The sequence below is a fragment of the Perca fluviatilis genome, chromosome 19, assembly GCF_010015445.1.
Source record: "Perca fluviatilis chromosome 19, GENO_Pfluv_1.0, whole genome shotgun sequence".
NCBI lineage: Eukaryota > Metazoa > Chordata > Actinopteri > Perciformes > Percidae > Perca > Perca fluviatilis.
The window spans coordinates 11,446,993-11,466,475 of record NC_053130.1 but is presented as its reverse complement, the minus strand read 5'-3'; the positions used below and the strand labels follow the sequence as shown (position 1 = coordinate 11,466,475).

The following is a 19,483-nucleotide window of genomic DNA, read 5'->3' as shown; positions in this document are numbered from 1 at the left end:
CTCACAATGCTTTACTCAGGTCGAGTGTGACTCAAGGTTTATGTCATGAGTCATCCCTCTCTCCTGCTTTATATGAGCGAGTGGGATGCAAAATCATTTGTTATTTCAAGATCCAGTTGTGGTTAGTTGCCACTGGTTTACATGCCTCATGTCGGTTTTTGAGTGTGCAGTGCCTGACTCTAAGGGTCTGTCACCTTTCAGGGGAGGGAAGGAGGTAGAGAGGTGCTTCACTGCATGGTTTCGACCTTTACACACTCGAGAGCCACTTGCCCCTGCGGCATATTGAACTTGATCTTTTCATCGCGCTTCTGTCGACATACAGGGAGACCGTTCAAAACGTGATCGCCCGACATGCTTCACCACGACCCCGGTCTGAAGTTTTCTCACTCTCTGGTCCTCTCACACACTCTGGGAATTGTTGGCGCTCGTTACGTGCGTGTTTAATGCAAACACTGCACTGGCACTTTAGATTATTTTGCCCCACACACAGAAACGAATAATAGAAGGTTAGAGTCAACCAGGAGAAGTTTGAAAAACTATTAGAATATGTCTGCGAGAAGCGGTGACCGTGTGTCCTGCTATTCTGAACTTCAATGAAGCCATTTTGACATAAATAAGACCTATAATAAGCTTTTAAGGGAGTGCGATGTTTGTACATACAAAAAAAATAAAGAATCTGCGGCATCCTGGTGGCCTCTGGATTTAAGATGCTGACCAAAAGAAAAAGTGGGAACTTTTGTTGCATGTCATTCCTTCTGTGTCCTGTAATTTCTGTCGTCTCTCTACTGTCAATCTTCTAAATAAGACATAAAATGCTACCCAAAAACACCTAGTCATGGTTCGATGAAATTATATGGGTAACGTAGGGATCCTGCAGGAACTTTTTGTTGACCATACTGTTTAAGAAACCTGGCCAAAATATGATTGATCAATTAGGGTTTAGTATATTAAATGTCCAGAACTCAAAGTGACGTCTTTATAATTAGCTTATTTTTTTTAAACCAGCAAATGCTTGTCTGGCTAACTACTAAAATTAATAATCAGAATTGTCAGTAAATGTTCTTATGATTTACTAATTGTTTTAGCACCAGATTGATAGATTATAAAAAAAAAATGACTGTACAAATGTGTAACCTTTTTGCAGCAGTTCGGTGTCTCCTTTCTCCACCAGAGCAACAACGATGTCGTGGATGCGAGGCAGGTGGTTGTAGCGCTTCTGACACTCCAGTGCTGCTTCTAGAGCTCCAGCCAGGTCTTTACTGTAGGCACGTGACACCACACACACACACACACACACACACACACACACACACACACACACACACACACACACACACACACACACACACACACACACACACACACACACACACACACACACACACACACACACACACACACACACACACACACACACACACACACACACACACACACACACACACACACAGAGAGAGAGAGAGCGGGTTAGATGTCAGGTCTGTCCAGTCAGTCATGTACAGGATTGTGTTGGTAGAGAATAGTGTATCATGGGGTGTTAACCCTGTGACCTCCTATTCAAGCACTATGAACCTTCGCAACAATACAGGCCTTTGAATGCATGACAGCACAACTGTAGGTGATGAAGCCTTTTGGCCCCAATAGATCATTCTCACACACTCAGGCACTCCCACACACCTGTCAGCGAGGGGCTAATGTCTCTCTGGACAGGCTTTTAGAGGGGAAGCAATACAACAGACAAAAGGACTCGACTGATCTTTACCCTCTGTGCTCAGCTCCTCTTGTGCCTTCCAACTTCTCTTACTATCTCTCCTCTTTTGTCCTCTCCAACCCTCTTTAACCTCCCCTCATTTCCTCGTCTCATTTCCCTTTCCTCCTGATCCTCTCTCTCCTCCTTCCTTCCGTCTCCTGCCCATCTTCCTTTTGATTTCATGCTGTCAGCACTGACTCCCCATCCGATGACCTCGCCCCCCAGCTGAGCAATTTAGCAGAAATATGGCAACAACATCCACCCCACCCCAAGCTAGCTTCCTACGTCTCATGTCATCCTTTTCTTGCTCAATCTATCCTCCCGAGCGGACAAACACACAAAAGAGCGCGTAAAGGGAGGATGAGTGCGCCTGATGGAGTGATAACGAGAAAAGTAGAGACAGAGATAGCGAAAGGAAGCAAGAGAACGAGTAGCTGAGAGAAGGGGGAGTGAGAGAGAGACCACTTCAATCCCCTCTATTGTGACAGCGCTGCCATCAATCTGTTGATTGGGTAATTACCATGTCAATCACACAGAGGTCAAAGCAGATAGGGCACCTATGGGGGGGAAAGGGGGCAGAGAAAGTGAATGAGAAACAGACGGATAGACAGAGCGTGAGAGAAACCGATTGAGAGTGAACAGGTATAATTTCTGAAGTGTTTTCTCCTCTAATCAATTAGACAAGTGGAAAAGAGAAATATGCCCCAAAAGACCAACAACCCGAGAGGAAAAAAAAAAAAAAAAAGGAAATGGTATGACCTTGAGTGCGGCTTCTGTGAGGCAGTAGCAGAAGAGAGCGATGAAGGGAGGAGGAATGGAGTGATTAGCGGTGGAAGGTAAAGAGGTCCGCTAATTGAAATGAAGAGGGACAACATTATTCAGCAGCGCCAGTCAAGAGGCTGTTCAACTGCACAACAGTCTGATTGAACAACACAGAAGAGAGACTAAGAGATATTTGAAAATGAGAGAAAGAGTGTGGAGATAGAACGAGACCGAGGGAGGAGCAGTCCTGGGTACGCAATTTACTCCAAAAATGAGACAAGGTTGGAGGAGAAAAAAAGCTGTTTGTAATAAATGTAATGTGGCTTATATGCACAAATACCGTAACTGTTGTGGTATGGTGCCTGTGGCTTTTTACACTGGAGCCATTTCTGCATGTTGTAGCCAAGTCATGTTTGGTGGATGTTTCGAAACTCCTCCACATCTGTTTCATCCTTTCTATCTGTCCACCCTAATTCTTTCCTCCATCACACTCCTCCACACCTTCTTATAATTCCTCCATCCTAATGAGACATCTTAAAAAAAAAAAAAAATCCCATCACTCTTGGCAAAAAAAAAAAAAAAAAAAGGCCTGGCATTGCAATTACACCCCCTCTGCCTTCCTCCCCTCTCCCCCTCCCTCTCCGCCCACTGATCCACCCCAAAAAAAGAGCTAAGGATGTCGAAAGACGGATAATTTCCCCTAGGTACAATTTAACTGTCACTTTGCGTTGCCATTTACTGCGGCGCACAGCCCTGTTAATGTCCTCAACTTTGCATGTCAGCCACTTTCCAGCCAATTAAGCCCTAAAAAAAAAAAAAAAAATGGGAGCGCTTTGCTCAGTGGAAACCTGAAGGATTAGACAAGGAAGCTCATTTTGCCTCATGTCACTTCCCTCCCCTATTTTTCTCTCTCTCCGTCCCACTCTTTTGTTCGGAGGAGATCGGCAGGCCTGTTATCAAGCCACTGTCCTTGTGTGGGGGAGGACGAGGAGTCTGTGTCTCCAAACGCAAATGAGACTGCGATCATGACACCGCTAGCCCACTGTTACATGTGTTGAAGAATGGCACTTACTAATGTTTACGTCAGCATCTACACAGGTAAATGCTCACATGATGCAGTTACCCAAAACCTACATGACTGTCTGTGTCTGTGTGTGTGTGTGTGTGTGTGTGTGTGTGTGTGTGTGTGTGTGTGTGTGTGTGTAAAAAAGGTCTTAAAGCTGCATTTATTGATTATTTTGGCAACTAAGGGGCAGTTGGACTGCAAACATTTGACATATTATCACATATTACCTTATAATGTTGATATGGCAAATGTGTTACTTTCATTTTGGAGTTAGTTTGGTTCCGTTTTGGTCTCCACCAACCTTAGGGAAATATCTGACTCTTTAGCAACAATATTACATTTCTGTCTGCCAATTTGGTGATTGGCAGGCAGTATACTGCTTTTTTTTGTTGCTTTTTAACATGAAACTATGTACACACAATATGAGACAGTAGAAAAGAGTAGAAGTGGATAAGCTATTACTTCCTCCAAGCCACTCATCTCCCATCAGCTCTCTAAGCCCCCTCCCAACTCCTTGCCACCATCTCTGTCTTATCATACGTGTCCTGCCAGCTCTTCATTTTGTTGGACTCATTAGCTATTCCTGTCACTAATCACTTCCAAAATGATGTGGCAATCTGGACTAGCATAGTAGCAGGTTAGCACACACAACACTGAGCGGACGGGCATGAAGGCTAACGGGGCGGCACATATGATGGGCTGTCAAGGGCTAATCTGCCGGAGAAGTGTTCATTAAGTCATTAGCGCTGACGCAGCGATGAGACGGGTGCAGGCGGGAGAGATGTCTGCTTTGTCCTCTTTTATCACTTCCCTCCATCCCTCCTCTTCCCGACTGTCGGTTTGTCCCCTGACTGACGGAATGAAGAGGTGGAGACGAACCGATAAAGATAAAAGATATAAAGAGAAGAGAGCGAGGAGATAGATTCAACTGGAGCGCAAAAGTCAAGTGTTGTGGTACTCAAACCTGCCCTGAGGCTTGGTTGAACCACTGCTGGAACTACATGTTAAATCCGCTTTACATTCCACACTTTTTATGCATTTTTACAAGAGACAAATGTATAGAATGATTTAGTTGCCAAAAGCTCATGTCATTTTGTTGATGCCAATAAAAGGCAAAGCCATAGTTACAACTCTAGATTTTCTGACAGTGGGCTGCATATATTAGCATGTTGTTATTCATCAAGCTATTTGCAAGGCTATGAGGAGCCTAAAATAAAAGTTAAAGAGAGGGGAAAATTGAAAAGAATATGCTGTTGATGTTTAGGGTTTAAAGAAGCTTTGCTCTCCAAACACTCTAGCCTATGCTCAGTTAAAGTGGTGTGCAAACTCATTTTATCTGCACATCAGGTTCCTTTTATTTGTTGACTATTTCCAAGGCTTGACAACCAGACAGCTAAAATACCAGCAGTTAGCTTGTTTACTTGTGTGTGCGTTCACTGCAGTATCATTTGGACAAAGTACAACTGGCACTTGAATTGTGAACAGGGCTGCAGCAAACTGGTTTGCGTGTGTGTTTGTGTTTTGGCTGCTGTTGATGACTCTGGAGTAAATTAGCCTGCTAATCTCACAGAGGCAGTTATTAACGAGTGAACCTGGAAACTCTGTTGGTGCCAGACCAGACTTACAGCAAAACAAACAGCGCCAGGGGAGCACTGGTGTGTGTGTGTGTGTGTGTGTGTGTGTGTGTGTGTGTGTGTGTGTGTGTGTGTGTGTGTGAGGTTCATGTGCAGAGAAGGTCTACCTCTACCGCAGCATGTACACTAGAGGTAACTCGTGTATATGAAAGCATGTGCAGGGCATGTATGTGTAGTGGCTGGTGCCTAACGACGCACTGCGTGGCTGTGGTAAATCCAGCAATTAGTGCTCTGTACATAATTGACATGCTAATGAGTTGATCTACTTAAAAGCTGCTCTGATAAATAGAACACACATGCTGAATAACACACGCATACTGAATAGATTTGAGGGGTGGGGCAATACCAGTGACCCCACAGCCAATGTTCAGTAACATTCATTTGCATTATGGGAAGAAGCATTGATGGCCATCTCTCGCCACACACACACACTTACACCTTGAAATAGAGCAGTGGGTGTTTCAGGAGATCAGGGGTGGGGGCGCATGGGTGAGGTTGCAGCTGGCGAATCCTCTAACAAACAAAACCAGGCTCCCCACACGAACACACACAAACACACACACACACACGCAATTTCCGCATCCTCTCTCTGTCTGAATCGCTGACCCAGAATGTAACCTCAGTTATGATCATAGGGAGGGATGAGTGACTCATTGAGACACACATACATACACACACCTGGCAACTGGATTTGGCAGACGAAGACACAAATCTGAAAACAAAAGTGAGCTGGTTGGCTGGTTAGTGGAGAACTTCAGCCATAGAAAAACAACATACTGTAGGACAAATTAATGTTTTAACATTAAATCAGTGACTACATGGGCAAAGTGTGTTCGTCTCTGTGTGTGTATGACTGTATGAATCAGTGTTTTTTGTGATTTGTAATAGTCCGTTTGTTTTACCTGTCCAGGTAGGCAGTAATGAGGGGTGAGCAGAGATTGGCGGTGGGCTTGGCCAGTCCAAGGGTGAAGATGGTGTCCTGCAGGCGTCTGATGGTGGGGGCGCCGCCCTTGGCCACCACGGCGTTGAGCGTGTGAAAGAGCATGGTGACGTGTGTGTCATTCATCACCACCTCTTTCTCTTTCATCTCCTTCAGGATGTCCACTGCCTCTGTGATGGGAGGGAAAGAGAGATCAAGACAGAAATTGTTGATGTGAAGAAATGATTCACATCAGTAACAACTCTCGGCATGTGCGAGGCTTTGGTGAGATTCTCAATCAAAAGTTGAAGTTACTGAGAGAGTCATTTAGAGGTAAAGACAAACTGACAAATGAAAAGAACAAAAGACAAGGAGAAAGAGATTATGCATCGACATGAGGGAGAGAAAGCAAGAGGTGGGCAGAGCTTGGCTGAGAGAAGAGTAGGGTGTGTGAATATGATAAAAGGCCCCTTTAGCTAATTCCATGTGGGGAAAACAAACCCATATTAAAACAGCATTTTGTGCCCAGCAGGGATGCAAATCCAACCCCGTATAATGCCAACTCTGCACTAATTGCTACTTGCGCTTTTCTAAACGAGACTACAATTACCGGACCCCTACAATGGAGGCCGGCTTTTTGCTGTGGCCATGTGGAAAGCACTTGGGGGGCTAAATTATAGGTGTGCGGCGACAAGGGCCCGACGTGGCCCCCATGAGACCTTGGTAAGCAGGCTGAGGGGTGGATCAGTTTGGTCAAGTCCACCCGGTAATGGAGGGCTTTTTACCGGGCCACGCGCCCATCTGGCCAAAACTAGGGGCTAAATGGTGAAAAGGGAGCATGTGTGTATATGTGGTGTACCAGGGTAAGGTAATTAAGATGTGTTTACTGTCTATTTAGACAGCTGCTAATGGCCTGACAGCGATACAGCCGCTCTCCACCACAGATACTAATCTATACAGCATGACCAAGAGGAGGGGAGGAGATGGAGAGATGCAGAATATATTTGAATAATGTGTAGTAAGCCAGTCATCCAACTGAAGGGCAATATGGGCTCCTTGCTTCAAATTCACGCAACAGAAATGTCCTCAAGTAGGTAAAAGACTGTATCAAATACAGACACAAACAGAGAAAAGCAAATCAAGTTACAGTGAACAAATGTGGGTCTAATGATACTAACGCCTGGTAATATGACAAAACCCCTCAAACACGAGTGTCACTCTCTACTGGGAACACACACACACGGTCTGAGGGACAGGGCCACTGGTGAGTGCTTTGGCACCCTAATTTCAGTCTCTCTCTCCATCTCTCCACCTCTCTATGCCAGTTGTTATGGCGATGGGAACCAAAGGCTGTCACATATTTAATGGCACAGGGGAAAATAGAAGAAGGAGGGGTGGAGTAGGGGCAACTAGGAATGGAGGAGACACTGCTAAACCGGGTGTGGGTGTGTGTGTGTGTGTGTGTGTGTGTGTGTGTGTGTGTGTGTGTGTGTGTGTGTGATGATGTATTACACTTCTATCACCATTGAAATATGAATTTCTGAAATGAACACATCTTAAAAGGGCTAAAGCTCAGTTTAAACAACAGGAGTGGCATGTTTTTTTTTGCCACCGAGAATACAAATAATCCATGTTTAAAAAGTCTCACAATTTCTAAATGGCCAGGACAGAGACAAAATCTGGTGCACCAAAAACTCCTAGAAATCAGAGACGATCTCTCCGTGGTCCTAAAACCGATAACAGTTGTCAAGTCTGTAATGTTTATCAGTTCATATGCAACTTATTCCCGCTCTCTGACTCTCTCCATGTCTCCCTTCCTCCCTCCTTCTATCCATACCTCTCTCCATCACTCTCTGACAGACCCGCTAATCACTGAGACCAATGGCTTGGAGTTGATCTGCCCAAATGGAGCTACCCTAGCTAATATTGGACCCCCCACACGCCATCTCTCCCTTTATCCATCCGTTTAGCCAGTATGCATATCCATCAGCTCAGCCGAGCATCGTGGCCAGCAAAGCGAGCCACACACATCAAGAGATGGATAGGCAGACAGGCCAGGTAAACAAACATCACACAGCCCAATGGTTGATCTAATGTTCCATGACCACACACACACACACACACACACACACACACACACACACACACACACACACACACACACACACACACACACACACACACACACACACACACACACACACACACACACACACACACACACACACACACACACACACACTGGAAGGTGGACAGATTCAGAAGGCAGGGGTGCAAGGGTGCAAAGAGACGCTTAGTGATAGAGAACATGTGTATTTAAAAAAAAAGAAAGAAAAAGGTATAAGGAGGCAACGGCGGTGTTTGGGCCCATGTTGATACGTATGGCAGATTCACTGGGTCACAGGATATTTTAAATTGGAAAATATTTATAGCCAAAGCAAGTTCAAACTGTTTCTACATATTTAGGGGTAGCTTTTATTTTTTATTTGACATTTTTTTTAGATTAGATTACAGGTTTCATTAAAAGGTAATAACCAGAATGTTGGGTTTACCACTTGGCACTGGAGTTGGCAGTGGAAACAATTACTGAATCCCTACAAAATATGACCACTTAACCAGCCTGTATATGCTTTAAATAGTGTAAATCTAAAAGGAAGTTTTATGCAGGAGGTTTAAGTAAAAATAAGATAGTAAACCGTGTGGATGTCACATTAGTTGTTACTTCTAACTAAATACTTGTAAGCTTAATTCAACTCAAAGGGTTTTACAGCTCTTCAGGTTGAACGGTTGCCATATGATCGGAGTTAGTTTATAATAAGGGAACTATTCATAGGAACACTGAAACAAAGAATAAAAATAAATAATACAATATTGTTTATCTTTGGTATGGATAGCAGCAATGACTTGGATAAAATTATGTTAATTTAAAAAGGGATTCAGTGTGACTGAGGGGTTTGCATATGGGGCGTATGGTCAGATCAGCAACTCACAGGTACATATTATTTTGAGGGGAACCTGGGACCCAATCTCTTTATGATGTACCGTTTTATGTATGGTTTCTGTTGTGGTTGGATGATAAAGGTGAGCTTGTAACGAATGTGGATGCTTCGATGCTTGTCATGCTTAACAGATCAGGTACATTATGTATTGGGTTCACTGTACAGACATGTATAACCATTTCTATTTTTGTCTTTGTTTTGCATTTAAAGCTAACATGAAAGATCTAAGTTTTATATATTTTGTGAAAATTAATGGATAAGTGTTGCTACTGTTTTTTACACTCATCTTCCAGAAGAAAAAAAAAAACACACACACACAAAGAGAGGGAATGTTATATAGATGGATGTATGGACAGATGTGAAGATTCAAGAACCATGATGGAGACGAGGAGTGAGCATCAGAAGTTGGAGAGATGGTGGAAGGAAGGCGATATAAGGATGAAGACAAATAGGATCAAGTGAGTTTAAAACAAAGTTGACTGGTGAGGTGGGATGGGAGGCTTTGAACCCAGGGCAAAATCAACAAAGCCATTAGAGAGGTTGAGAAATAAAGCAAGATGCCAGGACACATGATCTTCAGCTGGGGCTGGTGTGTGCTAGGAGCCAGGCGGACCAGCGGCTGGGTGGGGAGAGGCTAACATCAAGGTTAGCCATGTGTGCTAATGTGGCTGACAAGCGTCCCCTCCATATGCACACTCTGGCTAATGGCAAATGCGTTAGCGCTGCCTATACACACCCCAAAACACACACCCAAACGGACACACCAACCGTCTTGCCTGGCAATTGCCTTTTGCCTGAATTCACATGCAAATTTACGTGTATGTGTGTGTGTGTGTGTGTGTGTGTGTGTGTGTGTGTGTGTGTGTGTGTTTGTGTGTGTGTGTGTGTGTGTGTAAAATGCTCAAGCACTTCGGCTGACATGATCTGCCATTAGCATCAAGGCGGATTTCAATAATTCTGGAAAAATACACACAGTCCTGTAATTTTCCCCCTCTCTCATTTCTCACTGACGGCGGGTGTGTATATATGTGTATGTGTGTGTGTGTGTGTGTGGGGGGGGGATGACATGCTTCAAGACAGAGCGGGGGAGAGAGGGTCAGATAGAGAGACAGAGACGAAGACATAGAGAGGGGAGGAGAGGACAGACAAGGGAAACATTTTGCCTGTCGTGTGCAGAAAGCAGAGCGGCAAAACTGATGGTAATTGGGTCTTCGGTGGGCTGAAGGAAACCCACCGTAGCATTCTGAAAATGGTCGCCTAATGTGGTTTGAGGGAGGGAGAAAGACAGACTGTAACAGAGTTGGTCACACACACACACACACACACACACACACACACACACACACACACACACACACACACACACACACACACACACACACACACACACACACACACACACACACACACACACACCACACACACACACACACACACACACACACACACACACACACACACGCCTTTTGAGGTTCAAGCCTGATCTACTTTGATCCGGCTTACTGTCAGAGGAGAAAGTAGTGAGGAACTTAGTGCAGGTGGGATTGGTCAATTAATTAATCGATTTAAAGTTACGAACTATTTAGATAATCCATTAATCGTTTTAAATCCTTCAAGCCAAACTGCTATTGAATATCTTTTGTTTTAGACAAAACAAGCAGTATGAAGAAGGTACTTTGGCTCTGAGAAGTTGTGTTTTATGTTAACTGACACTTTAGAGACTAAATGACTAATAAAAGAAATTGGCAGAATAATCATAATCATTAGTTGCAGTCGTAGGGGAACTTACCCTCCACTTTGTCATTCTTGGAGAGGGCCTTGACCAATGCGATGTATTTACTGGCATCCAGTACGACTGATGAGTCCTTACGAGTCCTAAGGAAAGAGACCGAGAGGGCGAGAGACAGACTAGATTAATGTATTCCACTTAAAGTAATGCAACTTATCTATTGTACGCTCTGCTGTTGGGACTTCAGTCTGATGTTGGAACCAGGTGGTGAGTGAAGAGAAGGAAACGGAGGAAGGGAGAGTTTCCTGTGTTTTAGTTTTAGTTAGTCAAGAGAGCGACTGGACCCTGCATTAATGTCTCCCCCAATACCACTCAAGTTAAACATTAATGGCCTACTACTGGTTGCAGCGCTACCGTGTGTGTGTGCGTAGAGTATTTGTGCACGTATCCTGCTTCACTCACATTTCCCTCTTCAGGTTGAGCGCCTCCTCCACATTGTCGTGGCGACAGCACAGGTTGATGAGGGTGGCATAGCCGCCGACTGTCATCTCCTCCTCGTGCTGCTGCTTCAGCTCAAGTGCGCGCTGCAGGTTCTGATCAGACAACAAAACTCAGAAACTCAAAAAAAACACAGGACTAAACACACAGACAAAGAAACTAATTTCAAGAAAAAGAAGAGGGTTTGTGAGACTGAGGTATTCAAACAAATCCTACCTCCTCGGCGCAAAGAGTCTGGATGGCTTGTTTGAGAACATTGCCTAATGGTTTGTTCTCTGCCTTCAGCTCGGCAAGTTTCTTCTCAAGTGCCAACACCTTACCCTCAATTCCCTGATGAAGACAGAGAGGGGTTGAACACGTGTACATGACCAAATACATACATGCACGACCTCATGACACAAGCTTGTACTAATAGACCCAAAATACGTATCATGCATGAACAGTCATCTCCACAGAAGTTAAAGTTTAAGAAGTTTTAAGTTTAAAGTTTAAATTACCCAGAGAAGAAATATATACTCTTACAAAATGACACACATTAAAGTAAATTATGAGGCCAACTGTGGTGTTACATTCATTCCTATTTTTTTGCAAATTCAATTCAAACCTGAAGTTTAAGCAAAATTCAAGCAATACAAGCTGTGAGCTAACTAGATGGCTAGATGAATAGATATTTATTCAAATTGAAAAATAATTATGTTGCATCTCATAGCATTTTTTACTCTTCATTTCAAACTGTCCAACTTACAGTGACACGGGGAACAGCTGACACAGAGCCATTGGACACTCTGTCTTTGGGGTCCACCAAAGCAACCACGTCCTGACACATGCACACAGGTAACATTTCACATCATTAAAGGCAACTATAATAACAGTACAGAAAACTTAAGTAGCACAATCATGGTATTGTGCCTTTGGCTGTTCCGTTTGTCAACTCTACTCATGCTTTTCTCAAGTGATCCTCAATAATCTTAAAGCTTTATGATAAAACATCAGTAAGTAATACTGCATTGGGAACATTTTAACTATATATGCAACAGTAAAAGACTGGAGATCAGGGTCTGCACCTTGGTGAGCTCTGGGACATGGTAGGACTCCAGAAGGTTCTTGATACCTCTGTAGATGTTGCCTGAAATGGTTATGTTCTGCAGAGAAACCAAAGGAAGAAAATCAACATAATCAAAGCACTGATGAGCTCTTAGCACAACAGGAGCTGAACCTGCTTCATTTTTGTGTGTTAAAAGGTTCATAGTTAAATTTGAACAGTAGCTGAATGTAAACGTATTAAGTTTTAATAGCATGTAGTAGTTTAACTCAGCCACGGCGTCATTTAAAAGCTGTCACAGAGCTTGTGTTTGAATTTGTAGATAAATAATTGCTGAAAATAAAGCTGCATTGAGATGCTGGTGGATGATTTTTGCAGATGCAAATCAGAATTAACCTAGGCCGTTTTCCTAGGCTGATATCTAAAACATTCACTGAATTGTTTCTTTACTTAGATTGTTTTGGGACTTTTTAGGGACTTCAAAAATGTTTCACATTGGACCAGGAAACCATTTTACTGAACTCCAAATGGCCAGTTAAGACAAAAAGTGTAAAACGTGATTTAATCTTCCACAACTCAAACCTTCACTCCTTAGAAATGGAGCGCGGGGAGGAGGTCATGTGTTCTGTAGTGTGTTTGTGTATATTGTGGGAGTCTGATTACACACTGCAAATCATCTCAGATCAGTATGTAAGCTCCTTTAAAGCGGGAAGGTTATGAATGAACTGGATATATAGTATATTACTGTATGAATGTTTGTTTTCAGTAACCTCACGTCAGTGTGTGTGTACCTGAGCCTGTAGTTGATTGAAGTATTTGCGCAGTTTGTCTTCCTGTGCCTGCACCTCTCCCTCTGACATGCTGTCGATCACATTGTACAAGAAGTAGGATGCCGCTTCTGCAGGGAACGACCACACACACACACACACACACACACACACACACACACACACACACACACACACACACACACACACACACACACACACACACACACACACACACACACACACACACACACACACACACACACACACACACACACACACACGTTGTCTTGGGAATACATTTCATTTGCCACCGTGTCACTCACTGGATCCATTTGTGCATTTATACTATTTTTCTGTAACGTCTGCAGAGTGTGTGTTTGTCTTTCTGCTGACAGAGGCTGCTTTTGGGCTGGAGTGTGAGTGAATGTGCAATGGCTGGCAGTGACAGCTTCCCCCTACTTCAACTCCCAGACACACATACGCAGATGTCGTCTAATGGGATGTGACATGGATAACAGTCTCCATCGCTCCCACCAGCACAAACACCAGTTTCAATGCTGGGGACTGCGTGACACACGCACTGACATCAACGCTCCACACACATTGGCCAGCTATGGACGCTGCTTGGCACTCACACAGCTGTGTCAGCAGCCAGGCTCTATTTCCTCAGACGGAGAGAGCAGGTCTTTCACTCACACACACACACACACACACACACCACAGCGCATACGCTGCAAAAACACACACACACACACACACACACACACACACACACACACACACACACACACCTGGACAAAAACTCACACAGGCTTCATGACGAGAAGTGGGCCGGTCAGCAGTATTTTGTTACTGAGACTGAACATAAACACACACAGACACACTGGGCAACTTTCTGTCATCGGCATTCTAGTTGGAAGCTGAGATAGAATACGTGATGGATGACGCGCGCGTGCATCCTCCCTTTTCTTGATTTTTCTCACCTAGACAAACACACCCACGTCTTGCATACAAGGAGATTGTCAGATATGAATGTCCTGACTTGACAACAGTGTGTAGAAATGTTTCCTTACCAGAAGCCTTGGAGCTTCCTTTAGCGAAGCGCTCGTCTTTGTACAAAAGCTCAGTAATCTGGGAAAATAAAACAGGTGGTACAAGGATTTTACATTAAAAGCTCACAGGAGAGAAAAGTACGAGTATGAGAAGGAAAACATCACCGGGGTTAAATTGCCCGAAAGGCAATCCAATATTAAACATTTTTTTTTTTTTTTTTTTTTATGTATGTGTTATTTTAACCCTTAAACCACTACATTTTGTAGTAGTTTTGTTATGTATGTGAATGAATTGTGTGTTATTATGTCTGCAAACCATCTTGCCTAAAATTGCCCCTTGAGGGATGAATAAAGTATTTTTAAATCAGTTATATAGCCATCCTAAACATTTATTTATTTATACGCTCAGTGTGCCATAAGGAGATTTGGATAAAAGGCAGCAGATGGCATTTGTCATATTGTATATTCTTTCTAAATGTAACTTGGTATGTAGCAGATGGTGAGTAAATTGGTTATCATAGCTATTTTGTTGTGAGGAATAAGCCATCATACTGCACTGTGTACAGCTGAAGAATCATCTAATGCCTTATATACTAAAAATAGTTTTCACTTTAAGGATCGTCTTTACTATCGTTCCCTCTTTTAAATGTAGGCTCTTTGTCTGGATCTTCAACTACTAAACTATTTTAAATTAAAATTAGAAATCTTGTTCTGTACTGGTATAAGATTCTACAAAGGCACTCAAACGATGCGAGCACATTCACGTCTTACCTTCACCATGCTCTCCACATCAGAAGACCTGCAGGGGGCAGTAGAGGACAAGACATTAGCACCCAGTCGACATGCACCACCAGGGGGTCAACAAGTTTCCAACGTGTCAGGGTGAATGTGCAATTTGCTCCTAAGTGAGGGTACGTTTTGCTTTTAGGCCACAAAACATAAAAAGGACATCTATATTTCTGAAAATACATCTCTTTAAAAGAAGCACTTCCACCACACACACTTCCAACATGGATTTATTCTCCTCTCCCATGTCTTTCTACACTGTTTTATACATTAGGAGTTTAAAACAAATCGATTTTTTTCCATTTAAAGAAATGTTTTCCTATTTTATCCCCCATTTGGAATATAAATACACTACATAAATGTTTGAGATAAACAACTTTAGATTAAATTATTTTTGTAGGCAAATGGGATTTGATTCAAGTAAGCATAATCATGAATATATGAGTGAATGAGTGTCATGTCGCCATAGCTACTGAATTGACAGTGTAGTACAATATAATAAGGCAAGAAAGGGCGACAGATTTTTTCAGTTTGACACTCTATCCCACTGTACAAGAGGAGAGACGGCAGTACAAAAGCCTGAGAAACCACAAAAGACATACTCTCACACAGACACACAGGCTAAATGATGACAACGTGTGACATTTCTGGCGTTGTCAGCTAGTTGGTGGTGGAGAGGAGGAGAGAGGGGGAGATGAGAGATGAAGGGAGGAAAGAAGAAGAGGTCTTTAATGATTAAATTATCCCCTGACCTTGTCTTTGACAGGGGCAGGTCCCACATTGCAATGACACGGCGCACACACAGACACACATACACACTCCCCAAGTGACAAGCCCAATTATGACCCTGTCAGGCAACCTAACAGTCAGAGGAGTGTGTAGGTGTGTGTATGTGTGTTAATGCAATGAGAGCAAAGCAAATGGAGAAGAGGGAGCGAATTCAGACACAAAAAAAGACGGACAAATTATTTGAGGAGACACTGATTTTAAATATTTAAAAAAGGGTGCACCATACACACAGAAAAGACATGCCAAATTCTGCACAAAAATCTGGTAATCTACATTTTTTTATGGTTTTGAAATAATGACTCTTGCTGCAATCGTGCGTCTGCTGTTACTACCAACGTTTTCCTTGAAAAAATTAGATACCACATAATCTTTACTTTATCCATTATGTTAGTTCCTCATGAACATCCACTGAGTTAATCAGCACATCAGCTACAACAAAAAATGTATTGGCTGAATGTTTGGCTTTTTAGTAGTAGAAATAACTTTGGTCCCTGCAGACAAGTCAGCACTTTTCTCTGACTCACCTCCAGCCTCGCTCAGGGGCCGGAGTGTTTTTGTGTGGGTGTGTGTAGTGTTAAACTGTAAATATTCATAAACACCCCTTCAGACCCTGGTCCTAAGGCTAACTCTGTGTGTGTGTGTGTGTGCGTGTGTGTTTGTGAGAGAGAGAGAGAGAAAGAGAGAGTGAGATCAGTAGGGGGGTCCGGGTATGAGGGGCAGTGGTGGGCATCTGCTAATTTACATATCTCCCACGGTGCTTTGGGGCGAGAGCTGAGGGATGACTGCCTCCATATGCATGAGGCAGCCGCGTGTGTGCGTTTCCCTCCAGCTGCCTACACACGCACACAGACGCTGTGGATGGTGTGATAGGCTGCACATGTCATAGTCATAGCATATGCCACGGTGGGCTCCATAGTGCTACAGGCCTCCCTAAAACGCCAGTCAGGAGTTATGAGGCAAAATATGGAGAAATATATATCAAATGATGGAGAACACATTTAGACATAAATAGACGACAGGCTAATTAACTCACTTTCTGAAGCCCAGGATGAGGCTGCCGCGGAAAATACTGAGGTCCAACGAGGGGCAGGAGGGATCAGACACTGGAAAACAGAGAGTTGACAGACAGATAAGGGATTAGAGGGAAAGAAAGAGAAAAGACAGCAACAGCTTGTCTTTATGTGGATTGGTCTGTGTGGTCAAGGTGTAATTGTATGTGGAATATATCCTAGCAACAGAAATCTAACCTGGAAGACAAAAATCACTGAACTTTTATTGTACACACACACTAAAAGTTACTAAGACTAAAACTTTGTACAAGTATAACGCCTCGCTCAAAAACACATCAAAGGTAGTTCTGACAAAGAGACTAGTATGTGTCTTTCCCCATCCTCACCTCCCCAGCCAAGAGTCAAACTGGTAACCAGTCAGTCAGATGCCAATTTCTTTAACCAGCACACCAAGAAAAATAAAAATGAATATGATTTTCACGGCTGCCATTTTCATTAATAATTATTCTACCAATTACCTTTTAGATTGAGTTTGAGGGGCAGTGGTGGGAATCAAATTAATAAATTAAACGAATGTTGAAAAAATAGCCAGTTTATAGTACCCACGGTCACATCTTTTAAATTGTTTGATTTGTGTAACCAAAAGTCCAAAAGCCATTTGTGTTCAATTTACAGTGATATAAACACAGAAAAAAAAACTGTAAATTCTTTAAATTTAAACTGAAACCAGGAAAGGTTTGATATTTTACTCACTGAAGGAAGCTTTTTGAGGGTGTGCTGTGTTTATGGCAATCTTGCATAGTGAGGAGAAATATAGCAAATCTTAAAAAACACTGAAAATTGTCAGCAACATATGTGAAGAAGAGTGGTGGATGTTTGAGACTAAAATGAGATGAAAGACAGAAAACAGGAAGAGTCATCTATTATTTAACAGCCTTCTCTATCCCGTCCCTCTGCCTGCCGAGGCGCCTCTCTGATGAGCACCGTGTGTGTGTGTGTGTGTGTGTGTGTGTGTGTGTGTGTGTGTGTGTGTGTGTGTGTGTGTGTAAAGCTGGTCCAATTAGCCCGCAGGCAAAGCAGCGATTTTTATGATGATGGGTGCTCAAGATGCAGTAGAGCTTCTTTGGAATGTGTCAGTGTGTTGTGTGCACGTGTGTGCGCATGTGTGTGTGTGTGTGTGTGTGTTTGCTTACGTATGGTGTAGAGTTCAGCCAGGTTGCTAACAGCCACTGAACGCACCTCTGAAGACAAGAAGCCCTCCGACTCCAAAGAGATGCCTGCATCCTGAACAGAGAAAATCACCTTTATGTCAGCAAAAAAAAACTGTTTTTAATGCAAACTAGCTGCACCCACACACACCCCCACCCACACCCACACAACCTTGAGGGCCTGTCGAGCTGCTTCCATGCTGGGGAAGACAGGGAGGATGTAGTTGGATAAAGTCTCAACATCAGGGCAGACCTCCAGCTCCTGCATGCCCTTTACCACCTCAACCACACCTACAACACACAAAGTAATAAGTTAATATCAACTTTATCCTTGTGTAGTGACAAGAGATACTAAGAGAAATATTAATGACATTTGTGTCAACAGCCAAAACAAGAACAAAATCAGTTAGTAGTAGATCAGGACTGTAATTAATGGTTATTTTTTCCCCTGACAAATAGATTCATTTTCAAGTTAATACCAGAAAATAGTTCCCAGAATCCAAGGTGGAGTCTTCAAACTAATAGTCTTAAACCAAAGAATATTCCATTTACGATGATATAAAAGAAAAAGCAGTAAAACCACACATTTTAGAAGCTGTAACATGTGCATCATCAGACTAATTGTTTCAGCTTTTTTATTTCATGTTATCTTTATGTCCTCCAGAATGCAAGTGGAATAGGTTGGTGTTTGTGTAGTGACAGATGTAATTAAGAATATTTGGGACATTTGAATCAATAGTCAAAAACATGTGAGATTAGGTTATTTTATGTGCACCCTGGAATTTCAAGAAAACAACAGTTTGGGGTGAACAAACCTTTTTATTTGGCTGTTTTAATTCAATCACATGCTGCTCTTTCACAGATACACACACTTTCCTCCACTCACTCACGTACAGGCCTGGAGCTGTGTAGGCACTTTGTAAATATGGGTCTAAGAAATGAGCTGGCACATACTTTCTCTCACCCCTTCGGGTAAATCGCCAGGCACCAACACACACACACAAACAGACCCTCCATCGACAAAATGCTAATGGCTGCTTCCCTCTCCACCTTGGACTGGAGGACACGCGTACATAAACACGCGCTCGGCCTGAAGTGGACTCTTGCACCATCACCCTGCTCTCCAGCAGAGCCCCGAGGTCCTGCCCCCAGGAAAGGAGGCCAAAACAGCCACATACATATGGAACAGCTACACATGCACTCTCAAAATGCCTGCAAGTGTCTGTGTGTTTGTGAGTGTATGCACATGTAGAGGAGGCACTGCAGCACTTTGCATATGTCTGGGAGCATGGCCATAAAGGAAATGGGCCTCAATGAGGGCACGTACACGTCCCCATGTGTGTGTTCATTGTCAGTGTGTGTTGCTATGCGGTTTGAGGTGCATATACATGCTTTGTATGAGCACATTTAGTGTACCAATACACCATGTTCCCATGCGAACTTCAGCAAACTACCTTTAAGTGCTTCCT

At 43.1% G+C, this 19,483-nt stretch overlaps 1 protein-coding gene across 1 annotated transcript in view; it reads right to left on the bottom strand.

Annotated features, from left to right (window-relative positions):
- lrpprc (leucine-rich pentatricopeptide repeat containing) overlaps positions 1 to 19,483 on the bottom strand; it is a 57,719-nt gene that overhangs the window by 25,843 nt on the left and 12,393 nt on the right. The window contains exons 12-24 of the mRNA XM_039783267.1: positions 18,187 to 18,305; positions 18,000 to 18,090; positions 16,830 to 16,899; positions 14,993 to 15,020; positions 14,243 to 14,300; positions 13,191 to 13,297; positions 12,422 to 12,499; positions 12,103 to 12,174; positions 11,574 to 11,687; positions 11,322 to 11,452; positions 10,920 to 11,005; positions 6,115 to 6,322; positions 1,135 to 1,259 (exon numbers count right to left, since the gene is read on the bottom strand). Of these exons, the coding sequence (XP_039639201.1) occupies positions 1,135 to 1,259; positions 6,115 to 6,322; positions 10,920 to 11,005; positions 11,322 to 11,452; positions 11,574 to 11,687; positions 12,103 to 12,174; positions 12,422 to 12,499; positions 13,191 to 13,297; positions 14,243 to 14,300; positions 14,993 to 15,020; positions 16,830 to 16,899; positions 18,000 to 18,090; positions 18,187 to 18,305 (1,287 nt within the window). The remainder of the gene's footprint in view (positions 1 to 1,134; positions 1,260 to 6,114; positions 6,323 to 10,919; positions 11,006 to 11,321; positions 11,453 to 11,573; positions 11,688 to 12,102; positions 12,175 to 12,421; positions 12,500 to 13,190; positions 13,298 to 14,242; positions 14,301 to 14,992; positions 15,021 to 16,829; positions 16,900 to 17,999; positions 18,091 to 18,186; positions 18,306 to 19,483) is intronic.